Source organism: Neofelis nebulosa, chromosome 8 (assembly GCF_028018385.1).
Source record: "Neofelis nebulosa isolate mNeoNeb1 chromosome 8, mNeoNeb1.pri, whole genome shotgun sequence".
Taxonomy (NCBI): Eukaryota; Metazoa; Chordata; class Mammalia; order Carnivora; family Felidae; genus Neofelis; species Neofelis nebulosa.
In genome coordinates, this window is record NC_080789.1 from 53,867,919 (window position 1) to 53,889,997 (window position 22,079).

Consider the following 22,079-nt stretch of genomic DNA (forward strand, 5'->3'; position numbering starts at 1 on the left):
CTCTCGTATTTTGTTGGTCCTTCAGATATTAAGAGGTACCTATTGTAGTCCTCCACAAATCTTGTTCAGAATGAACACTCCCGGTTTCCTTCACATATTCTTCAGAGAGCTGGTTTGAACCATTCATCATCCAGGTTTCTGACCCTGGCCCTGTTCATGTGATTTTTTTTCCCTTTTCACACATGGTACCACTCAGAACTGAACTGATCCATGCAGTGTAGAGGTGTTAGCTTTGCCCTATAAAGACCACATCTTTAAGCCCACTCTGACTTTCCTGACCACCGCCTCCCCCCCTCCAGTCCCCCCCAGTCACAGTGACTGTCTAATAGACTGAAACTCATTACAATTTGCGGCCATTTCAACCATTTTTCACATGCTTACTTTTACTTAGATTAATTCCTATTCTTCATTGTCCATCAAAAGATAGTGAAAGATTGTGTTGGTTTCTGAAGTTCAAATTGATACTCTGTGTGCACTATTTCTTTTACTTGGACCAAAAAAGGGTTGGGGGGAGGGTTGGAAATGACATGCTTTACTCTCTGAGAGGATCTGGGCAGACCACCAAGGACCAGGGCTTTCCTTTATTAGCCCTCACATGCCTTTTCTTTATTGGCCTGCTCTAGAATCTTACTCCAGGTTGATACCAAGCCCCTCCTCCTCAGCTGACCGAATCCATCATCTCATTGAAACTCGGATCTGACTTCCTATCTTTAATCTTCGGCCACATGTCTTCCCTGCAGTTCCTCCCCAATCCCTGACAGAACTGTGACAGCTTCATTTTTGAGGAGTTCAGGGCCCTGAGATGTAAATCTGTTGAAGCCAGAGGACTTGATCCCATTTATTGTGGTAGAACCCTCTTCTGAAATGGTTTCCTCTATCTTGGGCTTTAGTTTTTTGTGGGGTTTTTTTGGTTTGTTTGTTTGTTTGTTTGTTTGTTTGTTTGTTTGTTTTACTCAAGGCTGTTTCCCCTTTCTTAGTCTAACAGATAAAATAACAATAACACAGTATGTCTTTTGCTGTCTGTCAGCGTCCCACCTTTGCTCTCAGGCAGCCGATTAGTCTCTTCCTCAGTCACCTCTATTTTTCAAATAAAACTAAAGCAGGCCAGTTCTGTTGTCTTCACCACATTCCATAAGCGTAAATCAATTTTGGGTTTTAGTTTTGTGAACATTTTTGATAGGCTGGTCGTACTGTCCACCCTTGGGCTTCCCATCAGAAGTAATGGGATCTTAACTCCATACTGAGGTCTGAGTGTTTGCAAAAGGGCAAAAACATAAAGTCCAAAATATGTGTCTTCACCTGTAAATGTCAGAGAGATTTCCTATCTGTGCAATGAGAGCCATTTGGGAAGCTGGCCAGGGGCAACACCATTCTGCAGAGGTGAGTTAATGTTCAATCTGGTTTTTGTGGAAGGTCCGGGGAGGAATAAGAAGCTGCATGGCCAAGGCCTGGAAACTCTTAATTACCAGGATCTAGTCTGGATTTACTATTCTCAAAAAAGATGACTAAAGAAATCTATGGATAGAGGAGCACGTTTTATAAGTAACGAATGTTGGCCTTCGATCACACTGCAGTCCCTTCCTGAGCCCTGCTGGAACATGTTGAAGTCTTCTTTTGTTTAAGCTAGAGTCAGGTGCATGGCTTAGGACCAGAACAGCCTGTGTGCCTCTTTCCCCCTAATCCTGGTGATGAGAGAAAGTCATTCCAGAGAGGCAGCAAATACAGAAATAAAATGAGAACCAGAACAAGAAAGCCCTCAAGCTTCCAGTCAGAACCACCAGTTGAAGTCAGAGTAGCAGGAACATGCCCCGGGTTTTCTCACTTGGCAAACTATTTAGAGAAGAGCCAGAATGGAGAAAGGCAAAGAGTGGGGAGGGAGAGAGAGCTTAGCTTTCTTCAAAGGCAGCCTCCACCCCAGTCTCTACCCCTTTTACTCCTGCAGGACTGTGAATGAAGCACATCTCAGAAAAGAAAATGGAGTCATTCAGAGAGAGAGATGCATGGTGTGGCTTTTTCCCCAGAGAGAGCAGCCCTAGACAATTACCTGACAAGCCTTCTGGGAGTAGGACGTGAGGCCACCAGTAGTGAAGCCTACTGTGTCCCTAGGCTGCAGCTCAGTCAAGTGCATCTGTCCCTGAGTCTAACCCACACCTGATAGAAAAGTGAGGAAATGTTAAGAGCTGTTCCTCTCCTAGTCACATTTGGGACTATTGTACAGATATCTACTCTTGGAGAACAACAACCCATATTAGTATATTAAAGGCTCAGAAAAGCCCTGGGGCAGAGAAAAGTGTTTCCCAGACTCTCTGAGCATAAATTTTTTTGGGGGGGTGGGGGGGAGTGGTTTTCTATTACCACTCAGAAGAGTATTCTGTGGAGAACACTATAGAGGGCAACTTCAATTTATTGACTTACACTGTGAAGAGTTCACCAGGTAAATGAAAGAATATACCTTTCTTTCTTTCTTTCTTTCTTTCTTTCTTTCTTTCTTTCTTTCTTTCTTTCTTTCTTTCTTTCTTTCTTTCTTTCTTTCTTTCTTTCTTTCTCTCTCTCTCTCTCTCTCTCTCTCTCTTTCTTTCTTTCTTTCTTTCTTTCTTTTTTTATTTTTTTTAGTGTTTATTTATTTTGAGAGAGAGACAGAGTGTGAGTGGGGGGAGGAGCAGAGAAAGCAGGAGACACAGAATCCAAAGTAGGCTCTAGGCTCTGAGCCATCAGGACACAGCCCAACGTGGGGCTCAAAATCACGAGCTGTGAGATCATGACCTGAGCCGAAGTGAGACGCTTAACCAACTGAGCCACCCAGGAGCCCCGTTAGACCCATCTTTCTAGATTTTCACTTCATATTTATACCCACCTTTTCTATATACATTTCCTGGAACACTTGTTTCAATTCCCTAGTTTTGACTACCATGTAAACCTGACTATTCTCAAGTCTGTTTTTCTAGCACTGACCTCATTCTTGAGCAGCACACCCACATTTCCAGCTGTGTGCTCCCTAGTCCTTCTACTTGGACATTAGGCACATGTCCCAAATTCAACTTACAGAATCAAAATACAGTATTGTCTTCACCAGATTGGCGTCTCTTCTGTCTCCCTGCCATTAATAACATTGTCACCCTCCAGTGACCAACTTGGGAATGTCAGTGGATTCCCAGACCTTTCATTTCCTTTACCTGGGAGAATATATTTAAAAAATTATGTGCATATAAAAAATACAGATAGAATAAAAATTTTTAATGTATTTTCTAAGACTTCTATCTATTCCCACAGATATAGTCCAGACTCTTATTTTTAATTTACACAGTTGTAGTAGCCTCAGGTAAATTATAGGTTAAGAAGAATTTTTGTAAGAAGAGGGAATTTGGCATGGGAACCTTTTATATATCTTAGTCAAGATAAAATCTTATATTACACATATGCTTAGAAGAATATTAAGGAGATTATGGCATTAATGTTAATGAAGAGGGTGGAGTTTTAAAGCTAGTGATGAAGAGAAACAGGAATGCACCAATACCATGCTGTCAATCTCTCTTCTTTTCTATGGAATTCTGAAATATTCTATGGAATATCTGAACACGTGACTGAAATGCCCATGGGAAATCATACCATTTTATTACAAGAGCCTAAGTGAGGCCACTGAGTATAATTTATTTTTTCATTTATACAGTTCCTTAGGGTCACAATTATGGACAGTTATTGTACAAAACAACAAAGTTCTAAGTAACTGTTTTAATTTGACTTTCGGATATGTGAGTTTCCTTTAATGATTCAATCAGCATCATTATTTGATTCATCTAATCTGAAGAAAGTGGTACTGCCCCATTTTTCACATGGGAAAAATCAAGTCTCGGAGTGGCTGATTTTCCTAGCATAACGAGTTCATAGCTTGAACTAGACTTTGGACTCCAAGTCCTGATTGCTTTCCACTACTTCCACTGGCTCCCCAAACCCACCTGACGGTTATGTTCAGTAAATGAGAGATGGGCTTCCCAAGCCTTTGTTGTGTGAGGAACTGACATGGAGTAACTATGAGAAGGTAGACCAGAGAGGCCTTACAGGGAAGGCATCTAGCCTCTTGTCTTATCCATGGGCCACAAGTAAGCCCACCTGCCCCATGAGGTGAAGTCATGCAGCTTAGTTTGAACAGGGGCCATGGTCATGAGGATGCTCTGTTCACTTATACTGTATAGGTTGCAAGACCTTCTTACACAGTCTAGAGTGAATTGTTCATGCATCTGACTTTGCCCTCACAGAGTAGATGTAGTTCTTGATTTCTAGCACCATAAAGAAAAACAGTGAAGGATGCCTCCAGACTCTTGGCAGACAAATATAGACAAACCCCCCTCATGTCATTTTGAATTCCAGGGATGGAAACCCACGAGCTTCGATCAATCCATAATGTGAAGATCTGAAAACTCTTCTCCCATTTGCAACCATAGAATCTTACTGATTTGATTTAAATAGAATTTCCTCTTGTTTGCTTTAGTCTGAGCGTGAAGAACTGGTCACCCACCATTCTTTGAATAAAACCATTTCAAATTGCGTGAAGGAGAGTATGATCAAATCGTTTCTCATTCTTTCCTTCAGGCTACAATGCCACAGTTGCTTTAATTTCCTTCAAAGCATCTATTTTCCACCCCATGAACTGTTTTTATTTCTCTTTCTGGGATTCCGTCCCGTTGCTCCATTGCATTGCCTTCTTAAAGTGAAGAGGTCGGAATTGGACACAACTGTAACCTGGGTGTGACTGATGCAGAGCATTAGTAAAGAAGAGATGGCCTCCCAGACCCCGTGTGTCCTACCTGCCTTGGCACACAAACAGTGAGCTACTGTAGTCATCATTTATTATTTTGTTAAGGGTGGGGGGGGGGGGGATCCATCATACTCCAAAAATGACTACAGTAGAGAAAAAAATAAATGTCTTTGGTGGCCTCCCCCAGTCTGGCTACTTGCTATGGGGAGAAAAATGTGCTTGCTTTAGAGCTCGAGAAATGTTTGTTCACATTTGTGCTGGGGGGGGGGGGGGGCTGTGCATTGCTGTGGATTATAGGTATTGACCCTGCACTTGAGAAGAACAGAATATATGTTTTGTTTTATATATAAATATATATCCTCTGAGGTAAATGGAAAATGAACCATTGAGTGTTGAGTGTGTGCACTGAAATCCAAGCATACAGGCAAAACTTTCCAGCAGAGTACTTTAAAACTGTGTAAAATGAGAAATGACTGTGGGATTTTTCAGAAATAAATTTAGTTTGAACTCTGCGGTACTTGAAGAGAGAATTTTAAAACCCACCATTGGCAATGTAAAATGGCGCAGCCACTTTGGGAAACCAAGTGGCGGTTACTCAAAAGATTAAACATAGACTTACCATGTTACTCAGCAGTTCCACTCCCAGGCATGTAGCCAAGAGAATTAAGAACATAATTGCACAAAAACTTGTAAATGAGTGTTCATAGCAGTGTTAATCACAATAATCAAGGAGTGGAAAGAACTCAAATGTCCCATCAACTGATGAATGAATAAACAAAATGTAGTATATCTATACAGTGGAATATTCATTTAGCCATAAGAAGGATAAAGTACTGATGCATGCTATAACAAGGGTAAACCTTGAAAACCTTATGTTAAGTGAAAGAAACCTGGCAAAAGGCTGTATATTCACGATCTCCTTTATACAATATCATTGGCAAATGATATCAGAATTCTCAAATCCATAGAAACAAAGGAGATTAGTGGTTTCCAGGGCCTGAGAGTATGTGGAGGAGAGGGGTGTGACTGCTAATGGGTACCAGTAGGGTGAGGATTTTTTTTCTGATGTGATGAGAACGTTCCAGGAGTAGGTAGTAGTGATGGTTGAACAACCTTGTGAATGTACTCAAAACCACTGAATGGCACGCTTTAAAAGGATGCATTTTATGGAATGTGGATCATAGGTTGTTTTTTTTTTTTTTAAGTAGAACAAAGAACCCCACTGTTAATTTATAGATGGAACCCTGGTCATTTTTTTTTTTCAGAAATAATAAACACCTCAGTAAGTTTTCTTTAATGACTATGAGGCTTTTACTTTGTCTGGAAAATGTTGTTCTTGTGCATTGGATTTCATGAAGGTTGCTGGTAAAGCAAGATGTTTGTAGAAAGTGGCAGGATTATGACATTGAGAAATTATTATACAGACTGGGCTAGCTGTGAGAAAAACAAGGAACATCTGATTCAGTTACTGCTCTACGAATGGTCCCTTATTTTTTGCTGCTACTTAAAGATTGGGAAGTTTTTTCTCCCGGCCATTTCTGGTGACTATTTTTGCTGAGAAACTTAACTGCGTACTTGAGGTTCTGTTAAATGAATCATCGTGTTTGCAAACTTTTTCTTTAGTATCCATTCTGAAAATGGAATGACTAGAAACACACCCAAACTAATTCTAGGCTCCTGGGATTATTTTTTCCCTTCAGCTATTTCCTGACACCTCTAATTAGCCTCGACAGCCTGCCTGTCCTCTGCCGGTGGTAACCCCAGCTTGTTCCGTCAGCTGCCCTGCTTTCTTTTCCATCGACACATTTCTGATACTTTTGAAGGAGACACTCCTGCATCCGAACAGAACTCACAAGGTCTGATGCTTCTTGACAAAATGGATGCCTCCTCCCTGTACTTGGGAATTGATATACACTGTCAAAAAGGGTTTTCCAAATGGTTTCTCTTTGTCACCTTGTATCCGATTTTCTCCTCCATTCTGGAAATGTGCAGTTTAATGTTGCGTTTCAAATCACTTTCAGCTGAAAAAGTGTGTAATGGAATCAGGGCATCCCATGAATACTCTTAACGGTGTCGAAGGTGCCTTTTGTTTGCGGCCCTGCGTTCCAAGGGGACGGGTGACAACAGTGAAATGACATTGGGGGGCTTGCCCAGTAATGGGCTTCCTGTCCTTTATGATTTAAGAGCTGCACCAAGGGTGACTTTTCCCATCCCGGCACTTCTGGCTTGGTTTATATTTATTCGAATGTAAATTGTGGCGGTGGCCCCCTCCTGAGAAGAGAAGCAGTAACTGGAACAGTTGTCCCTCTTTCTCTCCCCCACCTACCTCAGACTTATTTTAAGAATCGTTTAAATTTAGACTTGAAAGGTGCCTGGGAAATGAGCTGGGCCCCTCCCTTCTTTTTCAAGGCAGGGACACGGAGGCCTGGAGCTGAAGACAAGCTCAAGGCGGGGCCAAATGCTCATCCCCAGGCCACTTCCTCTTCTGCCGTGCCACGCAGCCTCACCGCTGCTGATGGTGCGCGTGTCCGTGCCCTTCTCCGATGCCACGGGCTTTCTGAGCTGGGGGAGGGTTCAGCAATTAGCCATCGCCCCACGGTGTGTGTCGTTTCGTGCTTTCACTTTCACGTTATCCCCTCCTGGGTCAACTGTCAGAACTTACAACCCCCTAGAAAGGGTAGATCGTGCAGGACCTTCCTCCTGCCTATTTGTGTGTCCTACATTTACACGTATTTAATGGGTTCCATGCTGCACGGCTGGCTGACCTCTTAACAAGGAGAGACTGGAATGAAGTTCTGGGCCGTCAGCGCCCTTTCAGACGTGAGCTTCCAATCACTTCCTTTGCTGGCCCACGATTTCCATGCCTCAGAGAGAAGAAATCAAGGGGTGGTAAAATGAAGCAACGTCGTTTCAATTCTGACTTCAGGAGTGAGCTTGATCCCTAACTTTTGTTTTGCTTGGAACACTTTTTATATCTCTTATTCCAAGGAAACTAGGCTGCTGGACACCGTCACCTGCTTTTTTAAATGCAGCAGCCTGGCAATTTTGTATTTCTTTTCCATTTCTGCTCTATAGGGTGTACCAGTGTTAAACTTAGAGGTGTGCGTGCGTGCTTACATATGTGTGTGTGCACGTGCGTGTATGCACATACATATAGTCTATATTGATAAGTATAAGTCTGTATCCATTTTTTCTTTCTCTTTGTGCCACTTGGATAAGGCCTTCTATTGAGGCTGAAAATTCTATACCACATCTGATGTGGCACCTCTTTGCAAAATCATTTAACTGTGAATTTGGGGATTTTCTTTGGTTTTAAGGCCAAAGGTTTTACCTTGAAGGGGGGTGCAGAAGGGCTGAGAGGTAATCTGTTCTGGAATGTGCCTGTCTGAGCACGGGCTTGTAAGGTTTCCCCAGGGTTACAGAAGGGGAGTTTCCCCAGGGTTACAGAAGGTGAGTGCTACAAAAGTTTTCCTGCGTTTGCCCTGTGATTCTCCAGACCGTCATCTTCTTCTGAAAACAATGTACATAATAAACACATTTGGGGGCTTAACCAGTTCTTACTTTTCATAACACAGTGTAGCCACTGGCTTCTCAGTTAGTGGCTCCCAACACAGCTACAGGATGCTTCTGCACTCATGCCTGAGCTCTGACTAATGACCTCTGATGTGTGATTGGGTCACCGGGTGGGATTCTGTGGACTAGGGCTTGGGGCACACAGGGTTCACGAAGATTGGTCGTGGTACAAAAACGAATCTGCATTTAGTAGGACTTCAGGACTTCTGTGAATATGTGGCCAAATCTAGGCAAATAAATTCCTCTTCACAAAAGGAACATACATTTCCTGCAGCAGTCAAATAACAAAAAGATAATTGAAGAAAAATTAATGCTCCTACTTACGTGCCTTTCTCCCTGTTCAATCAAATGTACTTTTATACTGTCAAGCAGGCAGCTGTCAAGGTGGTCCAATTAGGGCAATGAGCCAAACTGAAGGCAGCAGTCAACCTTTATTCACTTACTGTGATCCTACAGGCAAGACGCAAAGAAAAAGAAAAGTGCCAGCTCCCCCGTGTTCCATTTTCCTCACTGAAGGGCATCTGGGCAGGCGAGGGTCAGTTGACATGGAGCACAGACAGGAGGGAATATTCTCACTGCTGAGGAGCTCTGGACAAAAGGCCTCTGCGTTTTAAACCAGGGGTTCGTGGTGTGGGGGATGGAGAAGGGGAAGGATTCCGAGTGGAAAAGTACCGAGTCACAATGGAGACAGGTGCCGGGGCCAGGACTCCTCCTGCCGAGCTGCCCAGGCTGGGAATGCGGATTTGCTCATAAACGTGGCCAGTGGGGAGGGTGGAGAGGAGAGCCCTTACCTGCAGCTCCCGTGGGTACTGTAGTGCCGTGGCTGTGTACCGGGTCCGGTGCGGTACCTGCCTGGTACTCCCTTTGTAATCGCCCACAGCGGAGCCTAGAGGAGCTCACCGGGTTCGGGCCTGGGATCAGAATCCTCATGTATGGGGTGTCTGTATGGAGGTTTTGTTTTTACAAAAATGGGGTTATACCACATACTACTCTACAACTTGATTTTCTCACCTAACAATACATCAGGGGTACCTCCGGGTCACAAAACATACTGAACTTTTTTTTTTAATGACTGTGTAATATCTTACTGGTTATAAATGAAACTCTTCAGTATTTCCCCTTTTGATAGACATTGAGACTATTTCCAGTCTTTGCCACAACAAATAATGTCAAGTGTGAATTTTTGTCCACATATCTTATGGACAGAATCTTCTATTTTTTTAGAATATAGTCCCCAAAGTAGGATGACTGAACCATTGGCTACATCATTATAATAGTTTTAAAAGGTATGGCAATTGTGCTCGCTTCGGCAGCACATATACTAAAAGGTATAGCAGTTTACGTTCCCCTTAATTATGAGAATGGCCTTTTCCTCTTGCCCTGAACTATTACACATTCTTAATTTTTCAACAAACGTTTGCCAATCCAATGAGCAAAAGTTATATGTTATTTTTACTTTAATTTGCATTTTCCTGGATGAGTGAGATTGAGCATCTTTTCACGTGTTTATTGAACATTTGCATTTTCCCTTCTGTCAGTTGCTTCATCATATCTTTTACCCATTTTTTTTTCCCCTTTGCTTGTTTGTCAAATGCCCCTGGAGATTGTCAATCCTGCTTGGAGGTGGGATTTAACGTGAGTTGGTGTGATCCCTGTAAGAAAAGTTGTAAAATTGAGTGGATTTTTGAAATGAGCACCTCGTTTGACCCCTTATTTTTCTTTTGATCAGTTAACAATTTGACTAACTTGAGGGACAAAAGGTAGGTCTTTTGGACTCCAAACTGTGACATTAGAGGATGGAAGCAGCAAAGTTTTCAAGAAATTGCTTTCTGAACTCAAAATTCTCACCAGCAATAAATTACGTTTATTCTCTCCTGTGGCTTATGTTTGCGGAGGGTGCGAAAACATTTAAAAAAAACTATTAATGTCTTTGCTTTACCTCCTCTCCTCCCGTCCCCTTGCAGTTGGGTCCGAAGAACACGTTAGACCTTACCATTCACCATGTTACAAGTAATTTCCATCTATGCTACGGATAAGAAATGAAAGCATGTAAATTTCAGTTTCAGTCTCTGTGAATGAAAGGCTAACCTTAACTTTGGGTAATATGCTTAGAACCCACCACCCCCCAACTCTTACGGTAAGGGGATACCAGGTAGGAAGTGGTTGCCAGTTGGTTGAATTACCCCAGCCCCTAGGAGCTTCCTCACTTAATCTCTGGCCAATCTCTGAGTAAGTAAATGGAATGTCATTCAAAATCTGACCGTAGTCTTATCTAGAGGTCCAGATCTGAGGGCCCAGAAGAAAGGCCAGGGCATATGCCTAATTCTCCTTGATTCTTATTATTGCCACAGCTTTTTCTGTTTGTTCTAAATAATTTTCCATAGGAAAAACAGCTCGTAAAATACCGAAGTAGAAGATTGAAAGTTTACAAGGATCCTCTGATGACAGAATGTGGCTTTAAAGCATTAATCTAGTTTATTGGTTGTTTAGTGCAAGATTTGTCAGCCTTCACATGCACTCTGTTCCCTTTGAAACGCATTCCCTCTCGCTGCCCTACTCCAGATTGGAGACCAGCACTCTGACACATTGATCCCAAGATCAGAGGGATGAAAGAGAGAAAGATCAAAAGGAAGCCAGGAAGCATAGGAAGAGGCATCATAGTTTAGGGACTGGAAAGTCTGACTGCCAAACATGCTGTCATCTTTAATCCATGGGTGTCTCATGAAGGAAGAACTTGGTAGTTCAAACAGAAATGAAGAATGCTTTGTACGTAGATGGATTTGGATATAAAGATCTATTTAAGAAAGTAATTAGCTAGGGTGAGCTAACATTGGAATGAACATTGTTCAGCCGTGAACATTGGAATTGAATGCTCATCCTCCCTGTGTGTGAATTTGAAATTAAAAAAATAGAGTAAACATAGTGGTGGCCAGTGCCTTTGCTGTGTTCTCTTTCCCTGCCCACTAAGCCCAAGGGTCCTGCCTAGTTTGCCTTAATCTTTCAAGTCACTTTTTTAGTGGTGACTCAGCCAGAATGACACCCTTTTATGTCCATTGTCTTTTTGTAATAACCAGTGAAAAGGCGTATGGATTCTTGATGGTCCAGACTCTATACAGTTAGACAATTACAGATAATGTTGTTACCAAGAAAAATTTTGAGGCCTTTGCTATGGATAGTTTTTTCAGCCACCCAAGTGTAATTCACTCTCTCTCTTTTTTTTTTTTAAAGTCCTTCCTTCCTTCCTTCCTTCCTTCCTTCCTTCCTTCCTTCCTTCCTTCCTTCCTTCCTTCCTTCCTTCCTTCCTTCCTTTCTTTCTTTCTTTCTTTCTTTCTTTCTTTCTTTCTTTCTTTCTTTCTTTATTTTGAGAGAGAAAGTGCACGAGTCGAGGAGGACCAGAGAGAGACGGAGAGAGTCCCAAGCAGACTCCCCACTGTCCACACACAACCTAATGTGGGGCTCAATCTCACAAACCATGAGCTAGATCATGACCTCAGCCAAAATCAAGAGTCAGAGGCTTAACTGACTGAGCACCAGATTCCCCCCTTTTACTCATTATCTTTTATGTCCCTCCCAGATAGCCAACTTTCCTAGTCAGAGCCTGGAAGCTAGAATTCAGGGACCATGTAGAAAAAGGGAAGAGAAAGAGTTAAGATTAGCTTTAAGCAAAATTTTGAAATAGAAGTTTGCCTTTGGAATTTATTGCCTAATGACTTTCGCTCTCATCACCCCAGATCTCAGGGTCCTTCTTGCTAGTTTGAGATTAGGCCCTAAACTAGACCTTCCTTTCGAGCTCTCCAAGTCTCTCCATCCTCATTCAAAACCCTTATTCCTTTATTCTGGAAGTTAGTCTTAACTGATACATTAGGACAAAGACCATTTGAATAAACACACTGATTTGTGAATGCTGGATATCACCTTTCTTGGGAGGGGAGAATTGCATTTTACAAGTGACAACAGATTTATAAGAAGGAACTTTTAATATTTCCTATTTTTGACATCATAATAAAGGAAGTGATGATACAAATATTACATCTTCTTCCCAGTCAGCTCCCCTAACATTTTCCATCTTCTCATAGTTTCCACTAGTTTTAGACCCATTAATCCTCGAAAGCCCCCATGATTTTTGTTATCACCCTCTCCCTTACCTGCCCTCCCAGTCTCCATGACAGCAACAACTGGGCACAGGTGGGTGAGGGGTTGGGGGAGAGCTGCAGCCATTTATTGGGATTGCTTCAGTGTTGGAGACTAACTTTATATATATATATATACACGTATATTATATATATATATATATACACATTAATATATATATGTATATATACGTATATATATATACGTATATATATATATACACATATATATATGTATATATATACACATATATATATACACATATAAATATATAAAAAATATATATATTTATAACATATATATATAATTTTATATATATATAAAAATATATATAAAATTATATATATATTTTTTTAGTGTTTATTTTTGATAGAGAGTGCAAGCAGGGGAGGGACAGAGAGAGGAGGGGACAGAGCATTGGAAGTGTGCTTTCAGCACAGAGCCCAATTGCAGGGCTTGAACTCATGAACTGTGAGATCATGACCTGAGCCAAAGTAAGATGCTTAACCAACTGAGCCACCTGGGTGCCCTTGGAGACTATGTTTATGGTGGGAGGGAGGGGTGCCTGGGGCCTCTTGGCACAAAGAGTGCAGCTGACCCTAGAGTCCATGAGGCATCCACCCAGAGTTGAGCTCATCAAAGGCACTTCCTGTGCTTGTGGCTCTTTACAGAGAAGTGTGTTCAGTCTCCAAGTCTCCGGCTCCCTGGTACTTGGAGCTGTTGAGTTCATATCAAATGCAATTTCCAAGCCACTTCAACCAATTGATCGCTAGAAAGTGGCTGTTCGGAACCACTCTGGAATAAGATCTAGGAACAGGAAGCTTCATCTGGAATAGGCCTAGGAAAGGTTGCTCCATGGTTATCCATGCTATAGCCTCTTCCATAGATAGCTCCCTTAGGGATCTCTGTTCTCTCACATTCTTGAGTCAGCAGTAGCTCTTGGGGCAAATTTTTGGAAGCATGTGAATTTCCTAAGCTTCAGGATGAGATGAGTGTTTTTTTCCTGGATCCAGGATACTACCTAGAAACTCATGAGTCTCAGTCAGGTGTTCTCAGATTTTAATGTGCCTATGAATCACAATGAAGATTCTGATACAGCAAGTCTGGGGTGGAACCTGGGAGTCTGCATTTCTAATAAGCTTCCTGGTGAGGCCCGTGCTTCTGGCCCACTGACACTTGGCGTAACACAGACCTGGAGCTATACTATCTACTCCATGAAACACTAGCCACTTTGTGACTACCTGAACTTAAAGATAAGTTAATTAAAAATTAGGTAAAATTAAATGTAATTTAATTAATTTAAATGTAATTTAGATGCTCATTGCCCCTATGTGGCTAGTGGCTGCCATGTTGGAGTGCACAGATTAAAATATATCCATTGTCACAGAAAGTTCTATTGGAGAGCACTGGTCTAGAGGAAGCGTCAATTTACATCATTCATTTCATCCACTTGTTCATTGAGTGTGTGTACCATGTGCCAAGTAGGAAGGTTGGTGCTGGGCGTTAAGACATGGTTCCAGCCAGCAGAGAAAGTAAACGTAGCCATATGTTTACTTTGGTGAGGGATCCAGAGTTGAGCATTTCTGCTACACCTAGAGATTTGAGTTTTCTCGAAAAGAGAATGTTGTCATGCAGCTTGTTAGAAAAAGTGTCCCTTGGGCATTTCGTCGGTCTTCGAAACCAAGCTCCGGAGTTATAAAATTGAGGTACTTACGAGATTGGCTACTGACAATGCGTATTTCTCTTAACCGTTTTAGGGCCATAATCATCAGAAATGGAGAAATCATCCCCATGTCTTCAGAGTTTACCCCTGAGACTGAGCGCCAGCGACTCCAGTACCTGGTAAGAGTCACGTAGGTTTGGTGGAGCGCCGCGGCATCAGGGATGGTGTCGACGCTGTGGTGAGGGAACATGATGCTGTTGACATGGGAGCAGGCCCACGAGAGTTGGATGACATATGGTATTAACTCCCCCCACGCACCTTCCGATCACACATCCTGGCAACACGTGTGACGACACACTCCACCTCCGTGAATTTATTATTGTGGCTGTTTCTCTCCCATCTGTAGCCAATGGAAGACATGATGTGCTCTGTTTTGTTTAACGGTTTGGGATGTGCAATACGAAATGGGGTGTTGAATCACACAGATACCTTTCTTCCTTGGCCTGCTGCTCACTTTAACTCAAAATGGGGGCTCCGTGCTGGGGAGGAGGGCAGCCCCAGATCCTGCTGACACCCCACCACTTGATGCACGGTTAGGAAGTCTCAGAGGCCCTTTGGGAAAGCATGCAGGCGTCTGAAAGCCTGTTTCTATCCTGAAAATAAGCTCCCAGTTTAAATCTCCCTCTTCGGAGTGAAATTACGAGTGGGCTAGAGGAAGGTGTTTGGGTTTTTAAGATCTTGAGCATTTTTGCTTCACCTAGAGATTTGAGTTTTCTGGAAAAGAGAACAGACCTAATTCCCTATCCTCAAGTTCCAGGGGGAGGGTGTTTGGCTTAGAATCTCACTTGAGCAACAGTGGCAATCACGCTAGGTTACTTTGGATATTTTTGGGGACTGAACAGCGTGACAAGTAGTTCTGTGGCTGAAGTATTGTCTTGCCAACTGGCTTTCTTTCTAGACAACATAGCTAGTGACCCTCTGCTCTTAGGAAACAAACTGACCCAGGCTACCCAAAAGGACTTTGCTCATGGCTCTGAATTTCAGCGTGTGTGGACAGTCAAGGTTTGATTACTTTGGTCGATTTAGAAAGTGGCTGCGCACTTTCCCCTCAATTCCCTTGTCTGTTTGGTTTGTTTTACTCAATAGCTAAGCTGTGTTGCTCTGGTATAGAATGACAGCAGGAATCCGGGCTCAATGTAAAAATATTTCTTCACTCTTTGATTGTTGTTCTCTAGCCTTTCTGTTGTCTTTTTCAAGTGGATAAACTTGTAGCCACTCCTAGGAACCCGACTTGAGGGCTCTCATTTTTTTTTTTTTTTTCTGGCACTCTAGGCAGGGGGAAGGGATCCCGTCCTGGCTCTGTTACTTGCTGGCTGGGTGTCTTTGTGCAGGCGTCTTAACCTTTCCAGACCTCAGTTTGTCACTTTACAGTGGGAAGCTAAACGAGCAGGTCACCAAGGCCCGCTCAGGCTGCAAGGGTCATTCTTCCGAGTAGAGTTCAAAACAGCTGGCCTCCTTGTCACCTGTCTGGCTTTTTCTAGTCCATCTTCTACAAAGCCACCCAAGTGATCTGATCATGGACTGTATCTCTTCCCTGCCTTAAGTCCTTTGGCTCCTCATAGTGTGCACAATGCAGGTCACACGTGGTCGAGCCAGAATCATGGTCCCCGTCCACCTCTCCTGCATCGTTTCTCTGTTGCCTCTACCAACACCACCATGCATTTCAGGCTGCAAGCAGAGAGCTACCTTCCATATTTGGGACGCACTTCGATCTCCCCGACCTCTTTGCCTTTGGAAATATTCTCTGCCTGGGTGGCCCTTCCCCTGTCCTCTGTCAGGAAAACTGTTTCCCATCCTTTGAGACTCCAACATAAGTGTCATTTCCTCTAGGAGGTGTCCCCTAACTCTCCCGGGAGGGGGTCAGTCCCCCGTGCTTGCAGAGCCGTGTAGAAGCCTCTAGCTCTCGGCGTATGGTATTGTATTGCTGGTCACGATCGCTCTCTCCCCTTCCAGACTGAGTCCTGAGGGCAGGCTCCTTAGTCGCTTCACGTTGCCAGTTCCCAGCACAGAGGAGATACTGAAGCGGGATTTGTTGGCTCGATGAAAGAACCAGAATTTGTATTGACGTCTGGATCATTACCACACAGTACTCTCCCTTCCACCTTCCCTTGAAGCCTATCATAGCCCTTTGCCTGCCTGTGCCTCGACTGCAGCCTGCCTTCATCACCTCCTTACCATTTCCTGTTTTCCCACTAAAGGCAATGAGAAGTAGCAGGTTAACATTTTTTTATTTTGAAATCGTTTCACATTTTCATGTTACAAGAATGGCCCAGAAAGATCAAAACATTAATTTTTAAGGAGGGACGGGAAGGCTGACATGTGTCAGATTCCTAAATACTGGTGGTCTATTTTCCGATGTTCGGAATGAGACGTGTGTTGGCTTCTGATCTCAGCGTTGTCGTGTAACTGTGTCTGTGATTCCTATAGTCCCTGGTTTCGTCACCAGTAACAGGCTTAGGAAGCCTCAGAAGGTGGGTGGAATGATTAAATGAAAACTGTATGCAGAATTCTTTTGTGGCACATAGTTCTCATTTGGTTTTTATTTGATGAATCAGTCTTCAAATCCTACTGGCCTGCAAACCACAGAGATTTATTTTCTTATTTTTAATTTGATAATCACTGCTAATGTTCCGAAGATTAACATGTATTTTTGTGTTACTCTTGAGCAATCAATGTGGATGCTCTTAGCCCATAGAACTGAGCCTAACAGCTGAATTTCCAAAAGGTGCAAACCATGTCTCCATTCTCTTTTGTTGTTGTTGTTCCCATTCTTTTTAATCCTTACTGCTAATACATATGCGTTTCTCTGGTTAATAACTGTTCTCCCCGGACAACAGGAGTGTAAATGACCAGAACGTGAAATATCCTGGTTGTCCAACTTCCTATACTGCCAGGAGTCTAAAAATGTACTCTTTGAAATGAATAAATCCAGTAGTAATAGTCACATGATCTGTGATGCAAATCTTTGTGGTAAAGCTTTGGAGAGAATTAAGGGATTTATAGTATAACATAACCTTGCGGTGAAGCCTTTGTGGTAAAGTATTTGAGGGAATTAGGAGGTAGATAGCATAAAACCTTAAAAATAATATCAATTAGGAGAGGAAAACACTGGTGTGATGACTTCTCTCAGCCCAGCCCAGGCGTGAGCTGTGTGATCCCACACCCCTCGCGTGATGTCTCTGAATCTCTCCTACGTGAAATGTGTAGGACACCTCCCTTGAGATTTTTTTCTGTAGGTTCTGAAATCAGGATGAAAAGTGATCCCACAGCAATATAAAATACAGTGCATACCTTATAATTTTATGTGCATTTAGTCCTACCAGTTCATTTTTTTTTTTGGAACATCAGTTCCCTAGAACTAATTATGAAACACTTCAGTGCATTGGGGGTTGTGGTACCTTTTACGTGATCTAAACGAGTTAGAACATCACTGGAAAGTTAACAATGTATTCCTTACTCTGAGGTCAAATTAAAATTTCTTTTTATGATGTGTGAAGAAACATTTATGGCCGAATCATTAAAACTTCTAAGTTCCCAGAGACTTACTCGTCTGGAGCATGATCCAGTCCCAAGGCTATTTGACTTGTAGAAACAGTTCGTGATATTCTCAGAGGTGGGGGAGATGCAGAGCCCGTTGGACACACACCATTTTGATCCACATCGAAGGGGGAGGTTCTTGGGATGCGCGGTCTGGACATTTGGGGTTAACCGAACAAGAAGCAGATTATGACACTGGATGTGGCAGGCATGTTAATTTTGTTTGGTCTTGTATCCTGACCTTCGTGAGGCTCTTAGGTCATGTGAACTGTGTTCCGTAGACTCTTGGGCAGGGTGATTAATCAGGCTTGAGGGTTTGATGTGTTCACACGGAATGTGGCAGGTGTGTGATGAAGGGGTCAGGGGCACCGTCCCAGCAGCCAGGAAGTGCTGCTGGTCCTAGAGTCACCAGTAAGCCTTGCTCTTCTGTCGCTGTGCTTTTTTTTTTTTTTTCTTTTTCTTTTTACAGTTTCCAGGGTGATTGAAATAAAATAGTTAAGGAGGTCCACCAAGCTAGACAGAATGTTTGGATGGAGCTGGGACTCAGACGGGAGGGAAAGAAGTCTGGTTGTGGATGTGTCTCAGCAGAATTGACCTCCCTGATGCTGTGGCCTCCAGAAAACCGCCCCACCTCTGCTTCAGGTGACAGCAAGGGAGGAATCGCCCTCAGGGGAACCTCCACAGCCCTGAGGTGCGAGAGCGTTGTCTTCCCCTCAGTTCTGCCTAGATGTATTTATAAACTCTGATTTGATTACATTAAGATGTGCTGGTATCGTCAGGCCTTCAACTTATGTCCTTGTGTCCTCATGGATAATCCAAGTTTGCAGCTGTTTTTCATCAAGGGCAATGTACAGAAGAGAAGAAAGTGAGTTTCAAACGCACAGCTGATACGTACAAGTGCAGCATTATCGAAGGCAGTTTCTTGTGGTGTCCTTGGAACTACCCCCAGCCTTCTGTGCCGAGTCCGATTCTGTTTGTCCGCCGTGTCCCTGGTGTTGGCTTTGGAAAGGTTTCAAGGTCGACAGTGTTGTGCCACTTAACTTTTTGGGATTTCTCATGATCACGAGTTATCTCCCAAAAAGTATATTACTTAAACGTGAACCTGCTTAAAAGCACGATACTTTAATTTGGGAGGGTCAAGCGTGCTAGTGAGTAAAATTGACTGACCCACCACTGCCACATCACATTTAACCTTGAGAGCAGGTTGTGAAGCCCAGAAAGCCTTTCTTTAGTCACAGGCAACTTCACCACCACTCTGCTTTGCTTGGTGACAGAGTCATGGAAAAATCCACTCTAATCCTACCTCTTTCCCCCACTTTAACCCTTTTTCACAAAACTGCCTGTGAGTTTGAGAACTTCTAATTTAAAAATGGCAGGCAAAAAAATGGTTGCCATTTTTCATATGCGCTATAGGTTCAACTGATCACACAGGTGTCACAGAGAAGCCAGGAGCTATTTTTCTTGGGGGGTGGGGATGGGGGAGAGAGAATCTCAAGCAGGCTCCGTGCTTAGCACAGAGCCCGACACAGAGCTTGATCCCACGACCCTGGGACCAGGACCTGAGGCAAAATCAAGAGCCAGACATCCAACAACTGAGCCACCCAGGTGCCCCAGCCAGGAGATTTTTAGAGCACAAAACTGGCACTGCCCAGAGTGTTAGAGGCAGAGCTTATATTTGGCCATCCTAGGAGCACTGCTTGGTGTCAGGGAAGACTCTAAAGATGTTAGCACTTAGAATTGAACCTCACCACTTCTAGAGCTTTATTTTGAAAATGAATATAAATGGATGTTTTGTTTATTCCAGGTTGGGAGGAGGAGTCAGAGGCTTGATGCTGAGGCATTCTGTACCTGCTCGGCAGAGCTAAGGAAGTGAATTCACACAGCTAAACAAATAACCACAAGAATGGATCCCTAACTACTTTTATTCTTAGAAAAACGCAGTCTTCTGCACAGTTGCTACACATATATAATCTTTAGATTCTCTAAAACCCCTTTTCCCTCCAACATTCTGAATAAAAAGTTGGGCACATAAAGCCAGAGCCATCTGTCCATAAGGTCCCTTAAAAATTGGTCTTAGTGTAAAGAAGCAAGATAGTGTCATGCATCCATTAAAGATGTGAAAGTTAAATATGCTTTGAAAGAGGTAGATAGCATTCCCTGAGGTTTACTAGGGCAAAAGCTTAGCTGTCTATGAAAAGTTTTCTCTGCTCCCGTTGCTTGATCAGCGAAATGGGGTAATTACAGGACCCTCAAGGACCCCCAAGACTGGTTTGAGGACTGAAGAGTTAATATTCATAATGTGCTTACAACAGTGCCTAGATCAGAGACAAAATAAAATCTCTTAGTTTCAAATCTAACTATATATGAAGAACTTTTTTTATGGCCGCCCTGCCATTGGACTACTCCTGTGGCCTTTTATAAAATGTATAAATTCCATTTGCATATGCAAAGGATGATACACAGGCACATCTTTTTTGCTGACATGAGTTGTTCTCTCTTCAAATGAATTCCTTTCCCAGACTTTTACTTGGGAAGAAAAAGCATTAAGCATATGAATATGGAAACTTTATATGTTTTATGTAAATGACTACTTTTTAGCCCTTATTCTATACATTAAACTGTTGTAGGGTTGACAAATCTAGGCAATTTTGTTTAATATATCCATTTGCATACAAGTTTCCATGTGGCTCCTTTATCGTAAGCTATATTTTAAAGTTATTTTAGGGGCATGCTTTTCTCTAGTTGATGGGTACAGTCCCATGTAGAAATTTAAATGTGAATCTTTCTTGACATCCATGTAAACCAGACAGAATCTTATCAATATTCAATTTTATAATAGCATATATACATAAGCTTGGTTCTTGTTACTCTGAGATTTTTAAGGATAAATTAAGACTGAGAGAATTCTTTATGAAAGACTCCGACACATACATATTTAGATCTCAGCCATTTAACATTTTCCTTTCATTTTTGTTTAACCCAAACCAAAATACTCTTTTCCTGCACTGCAAATTGGGTAGTCAGCCTTGGCTCTGGAAGAGCTATCTCGTTTGACCGTTAGTGCGACCATCAGTGGGCTTGGTTGATGTTACTAATTTCATTTCATTCGTGACCATAGACTTACTATCATGGTAAATCAACTTAAAATATAAAACCTCCAGTCCTCTGATCTGATGAGGTTTTTTTCCCTCCTGAGGGCAAGGAAGAGGAGAGATTACTCAATTTTTTATTAAGATTTGTGTTAAACACTGAAAATCCTCATTTGATAACTTCCTTTCAAATATTGAGAAGGCTGAACTTTTTTTTCTGAAATTAAAAAAAAAAAGCTCAAAAAACAAAGTGGGGACAAGGTGCCTGGGTGGTTCTGTCTGTTGAGTGTCCAACTTTTGATTTTGGCTCAGGTCATGATCTCATGGTTCATGAGATCAAGCCCCAAGTTGGGCTCTGTGCTGGCAGCGTGGAGGCTCCTTGGGATTCTCTCTCTCCCTCTCTCTCTACCCCTTCCCAGTTCATGTGTATGCTCGCTTTGTCTCTTAAAGATAAACTTAAAAAAAAAAAAAAAAGAGCTCATATAAAAGTTTCCTAGTAAGAGGACTTCACAAACGATTTCCTGTTGTGGAATCTGCCCTCTCATTTGACACATGAGTGTTTTCACTTTCCATATTCTGCTGATGGGAGTAGAAGTTCAAACAACTACCTTGTAAAAGTGTTTGGCCCAGGGAAAAAGGGTTTGGCACAGCCGTTCCTCTCCTAGGTGTGCACCTAACCAGAGTGTGCACAGTAGCTCAGGATGTACTTGCCCAAACTGGAAACTGCCCAAATGTCCACGGAGAGTAGAACGGATAAGACGATTGTCAGTCATAGTCACGAGCTGGAATGCCATGCGGTACTGAGGATGAACACGTTTTAACTACATGCAACAACGTGGCTGAATCACACCGACTTAACACCCAGCACTGGGGACAGCTTATAGGATCCCATAGTAAGTATAGAAACAGGTGAAACCAACACATAGTTTGGGATAGTGCTTCCGCTGGGGAGAGCAGTGATCAAATGGGGTCCTGACCACAGGTGCTGACCATGTATTGTTTCTTGATCTAGAGCCCAGTTACACAAGTGTGTCAAATTTGTGAAAATATGTTGACCCATACACATATGATACGGTAACTTTACTGTGTATTTAACTGTTATTATTGTTTGGGGGAGGGACCTTCTTTGGGGCTCTCCAGGAGCCCAAGGTGAAGGGGCTGGGCAAGTTCCCCAGAAAGGCACCCTTCTGCCACCTATCTGTTCTCTCCTGAGAGCAGTTCCAAAAGCCCTACTCACCATGCTGCTATGCACTCCCTTGCCTCTGCTCTTGCT

At 42.7% G+C, this 22,079-nt stretch overlaps 1 protein-coding gene across 3 annotated transcripts in view; it reads left to right on the forward strand.

The window, feature by feature from the left end:
* The window catches only part of PPM1H (protein phosphatase, Mg2+/Mn2+ dependent 1H), a 262,320-nt gene that overhangs the window by 161,462 nt on the left and 78,779 nt on the right, over positions 1-22,079 (forward strand). For all 3 annotated transcript variants that reach the window (XM_058742160.1, XM_058742159.1, XM_058742158.1), the window contains exon 5: positions 14,215-14,299. In XM_058742160.1, the coding sequence (XP_058598143.1) occupies positions 14,215-14,299 (85 nt within the window). The remainder of the gene's footprint in view (positions 1-14,214; positions 14,300-22,079) is intronic.